Source organism: Barbus barbus (genome assembly GCF_936440315.1).
Source record: "Barbus barbus genome assembly, chromosome: 14".
Taxonomy (NCBI): Eukaryota; Metazoa; Chordata; class Actinopteri; order Cypriniformes; family Cyprinidae; genus Barbus; species Barbus barbus.
The window spans coordinates 18010518-18029047 of NC_136742.1; the positions used below are offsets into that span (position 1 = coordinate 18010518).

The following is an 18530-nucleotide window of genomic DNA, read 5'->3' on the forward strand; positions in this document are numbered from 1 at the left end:
ATCTGTTTTATTACTCTCTAGCAAATCACATCCTGAGCAGTACTGAGAATCCGAGTATGCACCCATTCATACATCAACCAATATCACAATTTTTGTCATTCTTATTCAGCGTGCGCTGTACAGAATAACAAAAGTAACATGTTACCCATTTGGCTTGTGGCAACATGACAAATTTCTGTGCATTTGACAGACTAAAGAGAAGTGTTGGGAAGGTTACTTTGAAAATGTAATAGGTTACAGATTACAAGATACACTATTTAAAATGTAATGAGTAGTGTAACTATTTCAATTACTTAAATTACTTAAAGTAATGTAACTGATTACATTTGATTATTTTTCTACATTTCTAATGAATGTTTTCAACTGTTATTCATTTTCAAACATTTAGACTAGGCAGGGTTAACCTTACAGTAGCATTCAACACTGATTACTGTCAGACTTTCAAATTTCATCAACTGAATAAAGATTATAAAAACGTAAATTTAAAGCACACTACCAAACAAAATCTTTTTACTTTAGGATCGTTCTAAGGTTAAAAACTGATTAAAAAATTAAGCATATACATAAAACCAAATAGAAAATAAAACATTTATCGAATATGCACGTGTCTTATACTCCTGAAACATTGGTGTCTTATTAGACTCTTAGAGGAGTCAATGCAATTTGGGAAAGAAATCAGTTAAATCTGTGTGTCTCTGTGTGAAAATATTCAGATGTAACCCCCTTTGTAATATTTAACATTTTCATAAGTAACTAATTTAAATACTTTTTTTTTTTCACATGAACTGTACTAGATTTCAGTTACATTTATTTTGTAATTAACTAGTACATGTACAACACTGCTAAGTACACTCAAAGTGAGTTTTATGTTGATTCACTCATTCATAGCTGGCAGGTAAGCATATTCACAGAATGATGCTACACAGTTTAGTTTAAATGTTTAAGATCAAGTTTGGTGAAAAAAATGGACATATAAGGCTTTTCTATTTTTCTTTGAGTCATGAAGTCATGAAGGAAACTGATCTTGGTGGTTTACACATGATCTTGATTTACATATTTTTATAAAAAGTTTAAAAGAACACTATTAAACAAATTACTGTTCAAATGTCTGCATTACACCAAGTCTGCATTAATTTGACCAAAATACAGTAAAAACCGTAACATTGTGAAATGTGAAAACTGTTGTGTGTTTTCTATTATAATATATTTTAAAATGTAATTTATTCCTGTAATGGCAAAGCTGTATTTTCAGCAGCCATTGCTCCAGTATCAGTGTCACATAATCCTTCAGAAACCATTATAATACTCCAATTTGCTACCGGAGAAACATTTCTTTTTATCATCAATGCTGAAAATAGTCATGCTGCTCAATATTTGTGTGAAAAGCAGGAAACATTTTTTTTTCAGAACTCTTTGATGCATTGAAATATCAAAAGAACAGCATTCATTTAAAACATGTTACATTATAAATGTTTTACTGTCACTTCCATTTAACGTATCATTGCTGATTAAAATATTTAAAGATAAAAAAAATAAAAAATAAATAAAAAAAACTTACTGACCCCAAATTTTTCAAAAAAACTGTAAACTTCAATTAAAAGACATGCATGGAGATTAAAAGCAATTCTGTGTGCTTAAAATCTAGTGTGACTGCCCCTTAATGCACCTGTTTAAACCATATAAACCAAAAGACATACACATTAACAGAAGACACTCAAACACACTCACAGTGTCAGAGAGGACCTCACAGTTGGTTGGTAATATGTGCTCAGTTCTGACGAAAGGCAGCAGTGGAGAGAGTATCTCTTTAAGCTCTTCCAGGTCCAGATCCCTTCTTTTCACACCACGTTTATTCACACTGTGTGCAGTACCACTTAACAGGTTAGGCTCTGGGGAACACACAGAAACACAGTTTCAAAAACACACACAAATTTGAGTTGGAGGATACGGTGGCCCAACTTTTCTAGCCCACAATATAGATTAGACAAAGATGGGTGGAAGAGTGTGTGCTTCCAGAGGATTAGCGGTATCACCATGCAGCTCCACTAACTTTAGCCGTGCCCTTGAGCAAGGAATTTAAGCTCCTCTGCTATGAGGATGCTGCACTGCATTGGACCCTGAATTACTATCTATACCTCAGACAGCAAATCAGCATTATGTAAAAAGACTGTTAATGACAAAATGAAGGTCAATTGGTGCATTGCCGTTTCCCTTTTGAATGTGTTTTGGGAGAAAAGCAATCAGAGGTCGTGTTTGTGGTTTGGCACAAGCTTTAAATGTTCAAGATAGTGTTAGTCTGGCTATATTTGATTCTGTTGAGTACATAGAACAATTGCAGACCCAGGTCTGGAGCCGCCAGCCATATGCTGTGCTACTGTATTGCAGAGCACGTGGCCTGATTTCTCAGAGCTGAGCCAGTCAGAGTCATTACTAGACATTAGGAGGATTGGGGAATAAATCATTAGACTGGCATAGTTCAGACCACCATCTATAGCAAGATGTGGAAACAGGGACAAATTCAGCAGCACAGAAAAAAGGTTCAGCACAGAGAAAGGTATGTGTGTGTGGAGGAATAGTTTAGGCAAAAATTAAAACAACATTACTTTGTCACCATGTCGTTCCAAGCCTGTATGATTTTTTTCATCCGTGGAAAAGTAGTTGTTTAGTAGAATATGTGAGCTGCTCTTTTCCATACAATGAAGGTGGATGGGGACCACAGGCTATCAAGCTCCCAAAAGCACCATAAAAGTAGTCAATATGACTTGTGCACTTCAATTCAAGTTCAAATACAGCACAAGACAAACGGACCACATTTATGATATGCATGTTATGATATTTTTATCATAAATATTTCACCCATTTTTGGAGTCACAGATATGGCCATTATACACTGACACTGTAAGAAAAAGTTATGTAATGATTCTTGTAATGAAATACACAGTACTGTTCAAACGTTTAAGGACAGTAAGGTTTTTTTTTTAATGAATACCTTAATTCAGCAATGATGCATTAAATTGATCAAAAGTGACAGTAACATTGTAGCGTTACAAAAGATTTCTATTTTAAATAAATGCTGTTCATTTGAACTTTCCAGAAGAAAATTGTATAATTTATTCATAAAAAAATTAAGCAGCACAACTGTTTTCAAAATTGACTTTCTTGAGTACCAAATCAATATATTAGAATAATCAGAGGTGTAAAGTATTGGAGTAAATGTAACTAATTACTGTACTTGAGTATCTTTTTGGATACTTTGTAGTTGTACTGAGTATCAAAGATATCAGCAACTTTTACTCTCTACATTTTTGAATGAGTATCTGTACTCTACTCCACTACATTTGTAATGAGTGCTGCAGTTACACATTACATTTTGCATGGCACCTAGCAACAGCAGTAGCTGTATTTATTTGGCTTTGTATTTCTACAGCAGTTTATTTATGCTACAAAAGATGTGATATTGCCAGCTACAGAGCACTGAAAGTACTAAATCTTGGTACTAAATGGTGACTTGTAACTTGTAGTAATTTTCACTATAATTTATCTGTACTTCTACTCAAGTATGGTTTTCAGGTACTCTTTACACCTCTGAGAATAATTTTTGAAGGCTCATGTGACACTGAAGACTGGAGTAATGGATGCTGAAAATTCTGTTTTGCCATCACAAGAATAAATTACAATTAAAAATATTAAAATAAAAAAAACATTTTAAATTAATAATTTCACAATATTACTGCACTGTTTGTACTGTATTTTTGATTAAATAAAATGAAGCCATGTTAAGCATAAGAGTCTTCTTTAAAAACAAATACAAAAAAATATTCAAATTATCTTATCGAAAGCAAACTTTTCAACGGTAGTGTATATAAACACTTTTGTTTCTTGAAAAACCCCCCAAAACAAATAAGTTTGGAATGACATGAGGGTGAGTAAATAAATGACAGACTTTTCTTTTTTGGATGAACTATTCCTTAAATGTGTATCTAGTAACATATCAGTGTCTGCGTGTGATACCTCTATCGGCCATCCTCTTGATGAGCTGGTGCTCGCCCCACTTTACAACATACTTGAGGATGTCCTGTTCACTGGCCTGTGAAGAGGGAAGAGGAACAGTACCAGTTTATGTTACTGAATTTAGTCAGTGCTGCAAGGCTGAAGAAGACAGCTGTATGCAAGAGAACAATATCGAAGGAAAAACAGGATATATAAAACCAATGTACTTCATAGCAGCAGGTCCTGCAGGTACAAGGTAAAACCTGAGAAAAATTATTTTCCTACTATCTTATCTCTTATTGAGAATATTGCACAGCCAAAATCTCATTTCATTCATCATCAGAAGCTGATCCAGGTTTAATGGACATAGATTAACCCTCAAACAAAATTACATTTTTTTAATATCAGGGTGGCCACACTTTCTTAAATTTTATTTTTTGGGCTTTTTGCCTTTTTTACACTACAGCTGTAGAGTGGAGACTGGAAATTACGGGTGAGAGAGAGTGATTTAGACATGACCAACACCAACAGCTCTTATATGTCTTGACCAATTCCACAGCACTTAAAAAAATATTCAAATTAATAATTTAAACCTTTTTGTTATCTTACTGAAAATGAATGTCAATGAACAAGCTTTACTTTACTCAAGCTCTAGACAATAGCTAATGAAATGAGTATAACTAAAAAAAAAAAAGTATATTCATTAGTCAAAATTCACTGGTATTTATGGGTTTTCCATGACCATGCCAATGAATCAATCAGTTAATGCCCCTTTTTTGAAGCATAGTATAAAAACAACATTTTTATAGTGTCAAAACAATGCTAGTCTCTGTTAATATTTGTTTACAAATTCTCAGTCACTACAGGGATTAGATCATTTCAACAGGTTTGACCCAGACTAGAGTTAACAAAGACTTGTAAACGTTGAACAGCTAGCGCACAGGAGTGTGAAGGCGCTGTGTCCTTTGAGAGAAGGGCGCCCTGATCAACAGAGATCGATAAACAGATGGATACTGACACACTACTGTCTGAAATAGATAGGCCTGAAGCCCTGCAATGATTTGTGGACTAAAATAAAGTAATTTCCCAATAGTGCAATATGATTCAGTTACCCTGAATTACCCCTGTGTGTTTACAGAGATGAAGTAAGCTTGACCTTGAAGTAACAGCACAAAATAATCATGTGTAATAGACCTTACAAGTAGGTTGTTAGAAACACTGAACTAAAAAATTTAATTGAATCAGATTTTTTGCACACATGAACATATTTTGTCTGAGGATCCAATAACATGCCCTGTGTGAACAACCCCTGTTATTATTCACATTTAGTTAACAAAATATCGGTTGTACACTAGTTTTTGCGGTGCATTGTGGGATTGAATGAGTGCACTCGAGAACATCCACTATGGTTTCGAACACCACTTAAAATGGCTGTCCCCTCAAATGTAGGTCATCACCTGCAGGTAATCAGACTGAATGGCCGCCAGCAGGTGCTCCTTGCTAAGCTCGTAGAGGACATCAGAGGTCATGACCTGGCTGAACTCCTCGCACAGGAAGTGCATGGCCTGCCGATGAACCCATTTGGAGCCGTATGGCTGTGAGCTCCACTTCAGGATGGCCACCACAGAGTCCAGCGAGATGCTGTCTGCCACAATGTCTTCACAGCCTAAGACCAATAAACAATGACATAACATTTTATTTAGGCATAAACAGGGCTTCAACTGCTCTTAAACATACACATCTGTGTCCAAATGTAGTTAATCAAGATTTTAAAACAAAAACGTGGGTGGTCCGGATGCTCTTAGAATAGGGCACTACCTCCGTGTGCGCTTTGTGCCGTTTTATATATTTCTAAAATAATTTTCTCATCACTGTGACTGTAATAACACTTTAAAAGTTAAAAGAATCCTAAAACACACCAGGAATATATTCTACCACAATATATGCAGATATGTCTAAAATATTAATGAAAATGTATGCATTTAAATGTCACTGTGGGAAAAGATGAAACACTGCTTTATGCTGATTCAAACTGTGCCTTGAATTACAGATTTGATATGTTTTGTCTCTTCTATTCAATTCATTTGGTCTCCTTTTCCAGTCAAAGACCGAATGTCAAAAGAGAGGCATGCATTCAAGTGCAGTTTAATCAGTAAATGCCACCGTTTTTTTCTCTTCCTGTGCTTGATACAAAGACCCCCGGAGCAGTGGAGAATTTCAACCTCAAAGCAATCCAAGCCAAGTATCTCTAGAGAGCAAGCATGGTTTTCCCTTTCTAACCGGCATTATGAGAAATTCAGTTCCAACAATAGTTTTGTTGTACAAATTTATTGTATCATACATAACAAAACACATTTAATTGACCAAAACAAAATAAATGCTTTTGAAGGATTCATAATTTTGAAAGTACTTGTTTCCACAAAAATATTAAGCAGCACAACGGTTTTCAACAATAATCATAATACAAAATGTTTCTTGAGCATTAAATAAGCATATTAGGGCCATTCCATGAAAATCGATGCCTTCTGCGGCCCTTAAGAAATAATCAAACATATATTTAATAATATGGCTGCAAGCAGCATTTACGGGGCCAAGCACTCCAGCGGCAAAATTAGGAAATAAAGCATGGCATGGAGCATCAGACCAAATGCAACAATGAGTACTAAAAGCAATTTTAGGATGATTTTTTTGGCCTGTCCCTCACTATGATTTTTCTTTTTCAGCAGGACTTTTAATTTGCAAAATGAAGGCAAAATATGACATAAAATCACATTTGCATATTGTTCTAAATATAGTCTCATTGTTAAGCAATGTTTTTGGCATAAGTATGCATTTTTTTCTATAAAATATAAATCATTTTTTTGGTGTCCCCTGATTTCATGTCAGCCCTGTTACCCTCATGAAAAAAAACCTGTAAAATAATGTACATACAAGTGACATCATTTCTATGAGGTTACATCATTTGTCAACCAGGATTCTAACACTTAAAACATAAGCAGGCTTCTCTCACTCCTCTATAATGTTCTATTTGTGATGATTTATGAGGCTTGACTGAAGAGGGCAATCATGCAGTGTCAATCCTGTTAACATTTTTTAAATGTAAATTTAAACAATTATTTCTTACATTTAATATAATCAATATCTACAAGTAAAATCCTATTAGCTAGAAATTAGCTAATTTGTTTGCAATCATCAAACCAGTAACTGTCTTTTAGTACTTTTTAGAGTAAAAGGTTTTGACATTTGGGTAACAGGGATGACAAATTAGGTTTGACTTAAAGATTGTCTGTGCAAAATTCAAACCTTTTAAAGGTCACACTCGGTAATTATTATATATGTCATTCAGTGGCATATGAGTTTGAATTAAACTATAGTATCTAGTAATGCTTGTGTCGGTAACAGGGTTGACAAAAATACCAAAACACGAGGTAGAAAAATAGCCATAAAATAATAAATGACATTGTCTGAGATGGCACAATACAATTTCTTTCATTTTAAGGTGTCTTCATTTCATGGATATTTAAAAAAATGTTGATTAAACATTTTATTTTTCAAATTTTTGGAAAAGGCACCGATTTCATAGATTGACCCATTAGTAAGATTTCAGAAGGTTCATGTGACACTGAAGACTAGAGTAATGGCTGCTGAAAATTCAGCTTTGCCACCAAAGGAATAAATTACATTTTTAAAATGTGTTCCTCATATTTGGGAGATTTATAGTATAAATCATTATCCATCTTTAAAAGGTATGAAAAAAGCAGCTAAAATATTCTGTATAATTCATTTCAAGATAAACAGAAGAAAGAAAACAACATGTTGATGGAATGAGGGTGAGTAAATGACACCATTTCCACAAATGGGTGAACTACTCCTTAAGCTTGACTTCCATAATATTTTCTATACTATGGAAGTCAATGGGGACCAGCAACTATTAGGTTACCAACATTCTTCAAAATATCTTCTTTTGAAGAAAGAAACTCATACAGGTTTGGAACAACTTGAGGGTGAGAAAATTATGAGAGGATTTAGATTTTTGTGTGAAATAGCCCTTTAAGTGTTCAGGCACACTGTGCTGATCAGTACCATTAAATATTCAAGGAGGCAGCCTGTGTCAGAGCAGATGCCTCTCTCAAAACTCTGGAGACAGTATTACGTTGTCGAATGACATATTTTAAGTAAATAAGCTGTTCTTCAAGACTCATAAGGGTGACCTTGAAGATGTTAAAGATCTGAGGAAGTCAAATAAAAACAATAAGCATTCGTAGTTTCTCACGCCATAACCCGTCCTGTCCAAAACCACAACTTGGACCTTTTGTCTGCAAATATAAAGTCAGATTTACCATAAAATTACTTGGGAGTATTTATAAAAAGCATTTCAAAATGTTTTTTTCTATACCCAAAAAGACTCTGTACATAATTTAATGCATTCGTGATTATCTCAAAATCAATAATCACTCACAATTGTGCTGTTTTACTGAATCTAAGCCATGACTGCCTGCAGCCTTCTGCCAAATCATAACCATACTGATATTCAGCACAAGTGTGATATTGCTTAAATAGCCTTCTATAGCTTCTCTTATTGCCTGCAAAGCGCTAAGGTGTACCGTTTAAGATCTAATGACAATGTCTTCCCTTTTATGATGGGCACCGTACAGCCCGAGGATGGCGGCTCACACGTCTCCAGCCTGGAGCGCACGGAAGATTAGGAATAGCACTGCATCTGTTTCACTGCATGACTAGAAACCATTTAGCATGCAGAAGCAAAGCAGTGCAGTATTCCCTAATAAACCTGTCCCAGTTAATTATAATCTCTAGTCGCAGAGCCATAAACGTGTCATTTAAAAAAAAAAAACAGTATCATATTAACCTCTAGGGAGCATCACCCAGCATACAAAAATCTCATCATTCTTTACTGACTTTGTGATCAATGTGTAGATTGTTCACATTGGACATGAATGCAGAACAACAAATCAATGCGAGTTAATGAAAGTTAATGATTAGGTGCGAGTCGAATTCAAACTGTAAGAATGATTGCAGAACTTACACCAAAGAGTTAATAATTACTTAAACATGAGACGAGTGTCCTAACATGAGACCAGAAACAAAAGTCTGCAAAACAAAAGCAACACATGGCAGGAAGACTTTGCACAAACAACTGGCAGTGTTTTCCACTCAAAAGCACTTGAATGCCAAGTGCAGAAGATTTGATGGTAATGAGTCCTGAGCAAACGCCACAGATTTCATCAGTATTTCGTATTCATCAGTATTTTCATCAGTATTATTGTTAGTTTTGTGGACTCTGTATCTCCTTACCATATCTATAAACATGGGAAATGCAGATAAACACTGTTGTTTTTAATCAGCATCTTAATGTTTGTGCTTCACACTGGGAATAAAAACATTATTCAAATTAACGGGACAAAATCTGCATTTACACTAGGCTGCTAAAATTAAATTGATTTTAATAAGGGTTTATTAAGAAATGTGAGAACTGCTACAGGGTGGGCTCTGTTCTACACAAAAAAACAAGATGCAACAGAAAAGTGTTGGTGAGTGTGGACATCTGCATTTATGTGTTCTGATTGGTCTCATCTTGTTGCTGATCACTTGTCCGAAAGCACAGATGTACTCCTCAGCAGTTAGTGTGGCCTCCTTTTTAGTGGTTTGATCTTATGCTCACATTTGCTGTTCCAAAACCTAGAGAGATCCCTATGGAGGGAGCATTTTGAGACATCACAGTCACACTTCTTATGCAAAGATTAATTATAACATACTATTAATACCAAAAGCGATCAATAAAAAGGGTATAATATAATTAAAAATGAACTATTGTTAGAATCCAGCTGTATGTAACAAAAAAGCTCCACATCACAGTTCCCTAATGAGGTGAGGTGTCCTCTTAAGTTAATATGTCAACGAATAAAACCCATGCAGATCTGTAGGGGGAAAACTAAACAGGAAAGTTATACGAGTGAAAAAAAGGCACAGCCTGCATGGTGAGAAAGGAGAATGATGTTGATGCACGATGAAGGCTGATTCAAGCAATGTGGAACTGCTAACAAATGAATCATTTAAAACTCATTTCACTAGAAAACTCATAAAAAACTAATTTAAAACTAAACCACAAGCAAGGCAACGTTTTATAACAGATTCAGCATCCATTTAAAATATGCATCCTCTGAAGAAACACATTTTGTCATCGACTCAAAGCTAACAACAAGGCCATGTGATGTGAAATACCTAAATGGTAGTCTTGAGCTCATTTTACAGTTGAGTACACCTGATATTGGAGGAACACAGCAACACAGGAAGAGAGCGGAGACAGTGAAGGACTAATCATTAGGGTATCTATTAGCCTTGAACAAGTGCAGTACCCCAATTAACTAGCCAGAGCCCCGGAGCTTCATATAAGGGGTAGACAGACTAATAGACAGAGAGGAGAAGAGGTAGAGCGAGCCAGTCAGCGAGAGAAACGGCGACATGCTGAGAGGAAGAAAAATGGGAGAAGGAGTAAAGATTAGAAGGGTAATGTCAAAAAGGACAGAGATAGTGGAAAATTAGCCCGGTCTGTATGACTGAATGTGAAAGATGGAAATTGCTGGAAGATACAGAGATGAAAATGAGAAGCAGAGAGTGAAGGAGCCCCAGAGAGGTGTTGGGTTAAAATTCTCCATGACCTTCCAGACAAGCTGTAACAGACAGAATCATTACAGAGCTGACAGTCTCTCATAGGCTTAATGGAAACACCACCAGCAATCTGTGTTAATACTCATCAGAATGGTGCCTTGGGGCCAGGAAGGATTTCCGTATTGAGTTTGAAACGCACTCTAAAGGACGTCTGACTCAACCTCTTGCACAAGCAAAGCGTCGTCATTTAAAAAGGACTCTCTCTCTCCAAAGATATCTCTAGGAACAGAGGTGTTGAGGTGACAGTGTTTGTTATCCGCAAGATTGTTGTTACTTCCAGGCTTTAAATTCAGTACAAAATGTGAATGTCTTAAAAAATAATATTACATCAGGAATAAGATCAAAAGAATGTTAGAGATAAACAATATATCAATAGCATTTTGATATTAGTGATTTATTTAATTTATTTGTGCCAGGTATTACATTTTTAACTGCACATGCTCATTTGCTTTATTTTTACATTTAAATTAAATAAATCTTGAAAAATATCAATAATCTAATAATACTGTTAAATGAATTTAGCAAATCTCAAAATAATTTCAATATTATACATTATAATGTTGTAATACCCAAATTAACAAAATTATTGATTTTTGTGTTCAGTGATAAAAAAAAAAAAAAAAAATGTATTTAGACAAAAGTATAGAATTTTAATAATTAACAATTTAACAGTTAATTATAGGTATAGGTACCAGCTTATAGGTATCTAGAATTTAATATCTGTGCATCCCAAGAAATTAAGTATCTACATAATATAAATATTATGTAAATATAACAAATCAGCTTTCTACACATAAAACATGCAAGAATACAGGACAACCCCATTAAACAGTTGAGGATTAGTTTTTTTTTTAGCTCATTGGTAGATAATCACAATATGAGATTACCATTTACACTCCGCAACAAGTTTCACACAGGATTTTGTGAGACTTGTGGCGGCAGATGACGTCACATTAATTTACATATTTATGACATCATTGCGTCAAGTTTGCATTCAGATGAGTTTTGGCACTTCAGATGTTCTACTCCAGGGGTAAGCAACGGCGGTCCTGGAGTGCCGCTGTCCTGTAGAGTTTAGCTCCAACCCTAATCAAACACACCCGAACAAGCTAATCAAGCTAATTACTAGGGCTATAGGCAGGTGAGTTTTTTTTCAGGGTTGGAGCTAAACTCTGCAGGGCTTCGGCACTCCAGGACTGACGTTGCCTACCCCTGTTCTACTCTATGAACTGTCACATACTGTAATACAACTGAATGCCCAATAAAGCTGTTCACATTATATTTTCTGTAATCATACATAAAACAAATATAAATAGTAAATACGACTCATTAATACTACATGTTAACCAGGAATCACTCTCACTATACTCCTTAAATCCTGATTTATAAATCGCCACATCATCTGATAAACTCAATATACATCTAACTTGCACTAAAAAGCGACTATATGTGGTGGTTTTGGCTATATTACTTTAGTCTCATTCAGCGCACTGCCTGCGTCTGCGTAACAAACTATGCGCATATTAACATTGTGTTAATATAAAAATATAAATATTGTGCTAAAATCGCGCTTGTGTGTGTGAGACGCAGGAGCTGATGGCAGCGGGTGGTGGATATTGTGTAAATAATACATACATAGACAGACAGACAGACAGACAGATAGATAGTTTAATCAATTGTATAAAATGAATGTCTGAAAAGCTTTAGAAGAAAAACAAGGTCACAAAGACCTTGCTTTATGGATTTTTTAAATGCTTCTGCTGCCCAATTTTCATTGTTCAATACTGATGAAATATCAAAGCATCCTCTTTAAACCATTCAACTTAATGAACAGTGACACAAAACTGCAAGTGGAACAAAGAATGAAAAATACAAATGAACATACTGGAACACACAAAAGGTTTTCAGTTTGTGAATAATTTCTCTTTATCCTCAGATGTCTCTCTCTCAAATGAGAAGTGATGCATTTTTTTAAAGGTGCTGAGAACAGGAAGAAATGTGCACAGCTCTCTGTAGCTTCCAGCCTCCAGGCCCATCGATGCAGCATTTCATTTGCACTACAGAACAGACCTATGGTACACCACGCTGTCAGTTAATGTTATCGTCACAGGTGCAGTGTCACGCTCAGCCCTGTGTCAGTTCATTCACAGCAAGAACCCTCACCAGAACGGTATCCTTCAACTCCAAGTCAGTCTATTTCCATCACACTGTTTGAAAACGGTCTCATGTGTCTAAGCCAGATATCTGGACCACCACTTTGCATCATCTCATCGACTCTGTGATACTGATTAGATGCTAATTTTTCCCCCTGAGGCCCACTTTCAAAGTTAGCCAGGTTTCCTGCACCAAAAAGCCGTCATTTAGTTTTACAGGAGCAATTACTACCCTCTCTCTGACCCTTAGAATTAAACAGCCAGTTTAATTTGCTAATGCACTTTAAGACTTCTATATGTAAATGATCACAGTTATGAATATGACAGAACTCTGAGGTTAGCCAATGTCATTCATTAGGTTGGGCCAAGTGCCAAGTTACTGAATAACTCTTAAAGCAAATGTGACCTCATATTTTCCTTTGCACATGCTTCTGACAACATAACCATGCTGGAACTGAGCGACTGAGTAAGTTTTTGCAACTCACTGTCCATAAATGGTCTGGCTGGACTAGGAAGGAAACTTTGTGTTGTGAATATTGCATTAAAGGGCAACTAAACCCTAAAACAACTTTGAGTTAATGATCTGTAAGACTGTGTCTTTATTAGTGCTGTGCATTGATTAGAGTAAATGTTTTGACATTTGGTTACAAAGTGTTCTAAAGTAATTCTACAATATATGGTGTAAAAATGTCTGAGTGCTGCCCTCTTCAGGTTGAACGGTGGCTACTGCAGTTGAATTTTCCTATTGGACGTTGCATACCCCTGTGATGTATGATGGCTAGAGATCGACCAATATATCGATTTACCGATATTTTCCCAATATTTAAGCATTTTTCCATAATCGGATATCGGTTTTGTAATATCGGATTCCCCGATAAACACCACCATCTTGTGGGTATTTTGAGAATTGCGCGCAGGATCGCAATTGCAGCACATCTGAGGGGAGACGAGACAACAACGGCGTGCAGGTACTTGATTTGCTGTAGTTAGTAAACTATTTAATATTACGGTCATTAATGCACAAATTAGATGTATTACATAAATGCCTGATATATAGTTTATGCAACTTGACTAAGAAATATGATAAATAAGATACTCTGTCAAGCCCTGTCACTATAAAGATATAACTTTGCCTGAATTAAATAACACAGCCATGAATTAGTGCATGTTGGAAATAAAAGAGCTGAATTTAATTCTCTCTCTGTGGTCTATTAGTCTCGTGAAGTCGGAGTCACGTAGATAATCCGTCAAGTCCTCTCCCAATAAAGACGTAACCTTGCATGAATTAAATAATACAGCCATGAATGATTCCATGTTGGAAATAAAAGCATTGAATTTAGTCCTCTCTCTGTTGTCTATATGCTCATCATTAGTCTCGTGACGCCGCTTTCATATTGCAGTTCACTCAGCGGTTGATGCTCAAGAAATGCTCAGCACGGCCACTGCATGTAAATTTTAACAAGATTCACTTTTTTGAAGCACCCTAAATTGTATTAACACTTACTATATAATCATTATTTCGTTTATAAACATCTAAATTAATACAACTCTATGGAAATTCTCTGCAATCGATCGCAGTTTGAGTAGCCTATAGTTCTGTGTAAATGCATAGATAAACCGCGCTGTCAGCAGCATAATTTAGAGCATGCCAGTTGAGAAATGCAATAAAATACAATGCTTGTTATATTCCAATATTCCAGAGAATATTATTCCGTGAATTAACATTATCCAGTGAATTATTCTTCACTCTTTAGCCTATTAAACAGCTTATAAACCTACTAAAACTGTAGTTAAAAATGAAGTTGATTTGACTCCTGTCCTTTTATTTATTTTCTCCATTTTAAAACATTAGACATTCTACGTTTATTTTGCTTACTGCTAATATTAGTGTTGCTGCTAAAGCTTTTTATAAATAAAATGTTTTTTATTGTTGTAATACAAAGATTAAATTTAACATGACAGGGCTCTAGACTGCGACCAAAATGGTAACTTTTTGCGAGTTAAAATTTGACTTGGTCGCATTTGTACGAGTGCATGGTCTGCGCTGCTCCAAAGCGTCTGCTTCATACAGCACGCGCAGGAGTCAGATTTCACTGATCACGTGAAGAGAGGCGCTTTCAGCGCGAGCGCTTCGTGGGTAATGCCTGGTTTATACTCACCGCGAAATCAGGAGCGCGAAGGTTCGCGTCGCGGACGGAGCGCAACGGAGGATTTTGTTTTCAAACTAAAGTAAAAGACCGCTTCTTAAACCAGAGAAGGTGAACATGCTGGTATTCTTGTAGAAAAAACATGCAAGTCCTGTCAGCTACAGCCAGTTTAGTTTTACTTTTCTTTTCGTTTTTGTTTTGAGAAGCTTGTTATCTTTGCTGTTTACCTCACATTATGCTATGTAAAGTAAAGTAAAGTAAAGTCGTGACGTATTGTCAAGTATGGTGACCCATACTCGAAATTGGTGCTCTGCGTTTAACCCATCCAAGTGCACACACACAGCAGTGAGTAATGAACAAATGCACGCACACACACACACACACCGTGAACACACACCCGGAGCAGTGGGCAGCCATGCTGCGGCGCCCGGGGAGCAGTTGGGGGTTCGGTGCCTTGCTCAAGGGCACCTCAGTCGTGGTATTGAGGGTGGAGAGAGCGCTGTACATTCACTCCCCCCACCTACAATTCCTGCCGGCCGGGGACTCGAACTCGCAACCTTTCGATTACGAGTCCGACTCTCTAACCATTAGGCCACGACTGCCCCCATGGAGGCTTTCCTTAATTTAAAAAAAAAATAAAAAATATTTATTTGCTTCGTCAGAGTTTGCCAAACATTATGTAATATACTCTGTATATAAGACAGCATGTGATGTGTCCTGTGCCATGCCTCGTCTTATTCGTTTTTGTTAATAAATGTTATGTAAGCTAGTTTGTCATTGTCAACGTACTGTTTTATTGTTGTTGTGCTTTTTAATTAAGAATAAGAATGAATCCATCTTTTGTTTTAGTCTTAAAAAATGAAAGGTGTATAGATATAAGCAAAACAGACAATTATCTTTTCTTGTAAAATGTGACACCAAGATCGCAAATTTGAAAGTGAAAGCGCACGAAAAAATTAATTCCTGTTCACAAAATTTAAATCACAAATAATACAGATAAAAAAGAATGAGTTGAATGTTGAACACTTTCGTAAAGATATAACTATAAACTATGATAAAAGTTCATCAGCATGCATTGATTAATCAAATGTTCAAATGTGCAAAAACAAACAAAAAAAAAAAAACACAAATTGCAACCAAATTATGTGCTCGTGCGACCAACTGAGAAAGCTAGTCGCAAAAGTGAGATCAGTGGGAAGAATGAGTCTAGAGCCCTGCATGAAAGACTGCTAATTAATCAAAACATTTTTTGTTAAGATGACTGAAAGGAGGAAAAACCAAAGTGAAGTATGGACTTACTTCACGCAGTCATTTATTTACTTTATAACAGTAAATAAATATCGGTTCTGCATATCGGTTATCGGGCACATAAACATGCAAATAATTGGTATCAGTATCGGTTATAAAAAAAATCAATATCTGTCGATCACTAATGATGACACTTACTAACCATGTCCCCTCTGTCTCCGCTGGGCACTGCCCACTTTTCCAGCATTTTTCAAATATTGCCAGTGGGTGGAGTTAGGCTCTGACCAGGGGTTTAGCTACCCTTTAAAAGGAATCGTTTTACCTAAACAATTCTGACATCAATTATTCACCCTGAAGTCTGTTTAAATGCAGAGCATCATAAAACACAAACAACTGCCATAAAAGCACAATAAAAGTAGTGGTCAGTATGATTTATTTTTTTTTTTTTTAAAGAAATTAATTTTATTCAGCAAAAATGTTTCTTCAGCACCAAATAAGCATATTAGAATGACTTCTTCGCAACACTTTCATTTTAGTACTTTACCAATATCAATAATCAATATTTTTATTTAAGGTAATGAACAATTCCATGCAAATGGCAACCTTATTATGAAAAAATCAAGTTTTTACCAAAAGAACAAAACCCTGTTTAAGTTGTGTATTTAGGTCTGTATTTTACTGCATTAACGTGCTTTAATAGAAATTTGAAGGTAATCGCCAGTGTTGGGGAGTAGTTAACTACAAGTAGCGACGCTACTAACTTAACTACATTTTTCAGTAGCTTGGCAGTAGCTCAGTTGCTTTTTAAACAGTGTAGCTTTTCCAGTAGCTAACTACTTTTTGCAGCAAGTAGCGGTGTAGCGCGAGCAAAAGCTACATTGCGTTTTGTCGAGCCTGCGCGAATCAGAGCGATGCAAGGATATTCTTCTTGTTAGATTACAAACTCATTTTTTGCCATTACCGCCACCTGTTGTTTAATCACGCATCTTGCGGCTAACGGTTCACTGACGTACAGAAGTGGGTTGACACACCCATATTATCCATGATGGAGCAAGACGTGGCGGCAGGTTTGGAGGATGGAGAAACAACTAACGTTAATTACCCATGGCCTTATTTGTCCAAGTTCATGTCTCTCAAAGAAACGACAAGTAAAGGTTACACTTTTTGTAACAGTCTGAGATATTTGAGTGTTGTGTGTAATAAAACAATACTATTTGAAATCATAATTGTATTGCATTGTTTTAAACACTAAATATTTTACTTAAACCATTCCTCAGACACTTATTCAGTTATTTATAATATACGTTGTTCAAAAAAATCAAAAGTAGTTTCAATGTAGCTAGCTACTTTTTGATAGTAACTTGTAGTGTAGCTAACTACTTTTCCAAAAGGGTAGCTTGACTGTAGTTTAACTACTTTAACTTACCAGTAGCTTGTAGCTTGTCAAACTACAGTTTCAGAGTAGCTTCCCCAACACTGGTAATCGCTATGTTTATCCACCACATATGAGGGGTGGACCTATAGTAAAAAAAAATTCATTCGACTGTATTTCATATTTTGAAATGAGATATCAAAGACTGCCCATTTTTAAATTTGTCAACAGTAAGTATTTTGTAGAAAGATGGAGGCCTGTCTGAAAAGTAAATACACTCACTTTGTCTTAACAGCGATGACTTTTGGATTTATAAGGTCTAGATTTATGACGTCAGGACGCTTCAGCGCTGTCACGTCCGTAACGTTTTAAAGATTAAGTTTATTTCATATAGTAATTATTAATGCAATTAACTTGAAACTTTCTGTACAAAGCCAACTTTATAGTTTAATTGTACCCGTGATTGATGTTATTAAAAGTGACAGTTCCTGAAAATATTACCTTAAATAAAAATACAGGTATTGATATTGGTAAAGTACTAAAATTAAGGTGTTTATATTTATTTTCAGGAACTGTCACTTTTAATAACAATCGATCACGGGTATAATTAAACTATAGCTGATGATCACTATGGTATCATAAAACAAAATACATTATTTACCATTTTCTACAAATGTATTGGCTAAGAGATGCAACAATCATATGAGATGGCTTAATTAGTTTAGCAAATACAGATTCACTCAGTCAACAATGCACTGGGAAGACCTTGTTACTTTCACTGCTGTTATCTGTTCACAGTTTCTCTTGATGTCAATTTCCTGTCACAGCACAAACACAGAGCGATAAGAAGGGTTTTTCACACGACTTCCTTAAAAATAGGGTGCTACGACACTAAATTATTAGGTTACATTTAATGTTTTGTCAGTGCTGGGA

At 35.7% G+C, this 18530-nt stretch overlaps 1 protein-coding gene across 1 annotated transcript in view; it reads right to left on the reverse strand.

Moving 5' to 3' along the window:
• LOC306880678 (BTB/POZ domain-containing protein 7-like) overlaps nucleotides 1-18530 on the reverse strand; it is a 59111-nt gene that overhangs the window by 6702 nt on the left and 33879 nt on the right. Inside the window, exons 4-6 of the mRNA XM_079434382.1 lie at nucleotides 5448-5656; nucleotides 4012-4087; nucleotides 1729-1889 (exon numbers count right to left, since the gene is read on the reverse strand). Coding sequence (XP_079290508.1) covers nucleotides 1729-1889; nucleotides 4012-4087; nucleotides 5448-5656 — 446 coding nt within the window. The remainder of the gene's footprint in view (nucleotides 1-1728; nucleotides 1890-4011; nucleotides 4088-5447; nucleotides 5657-18530) is intronic.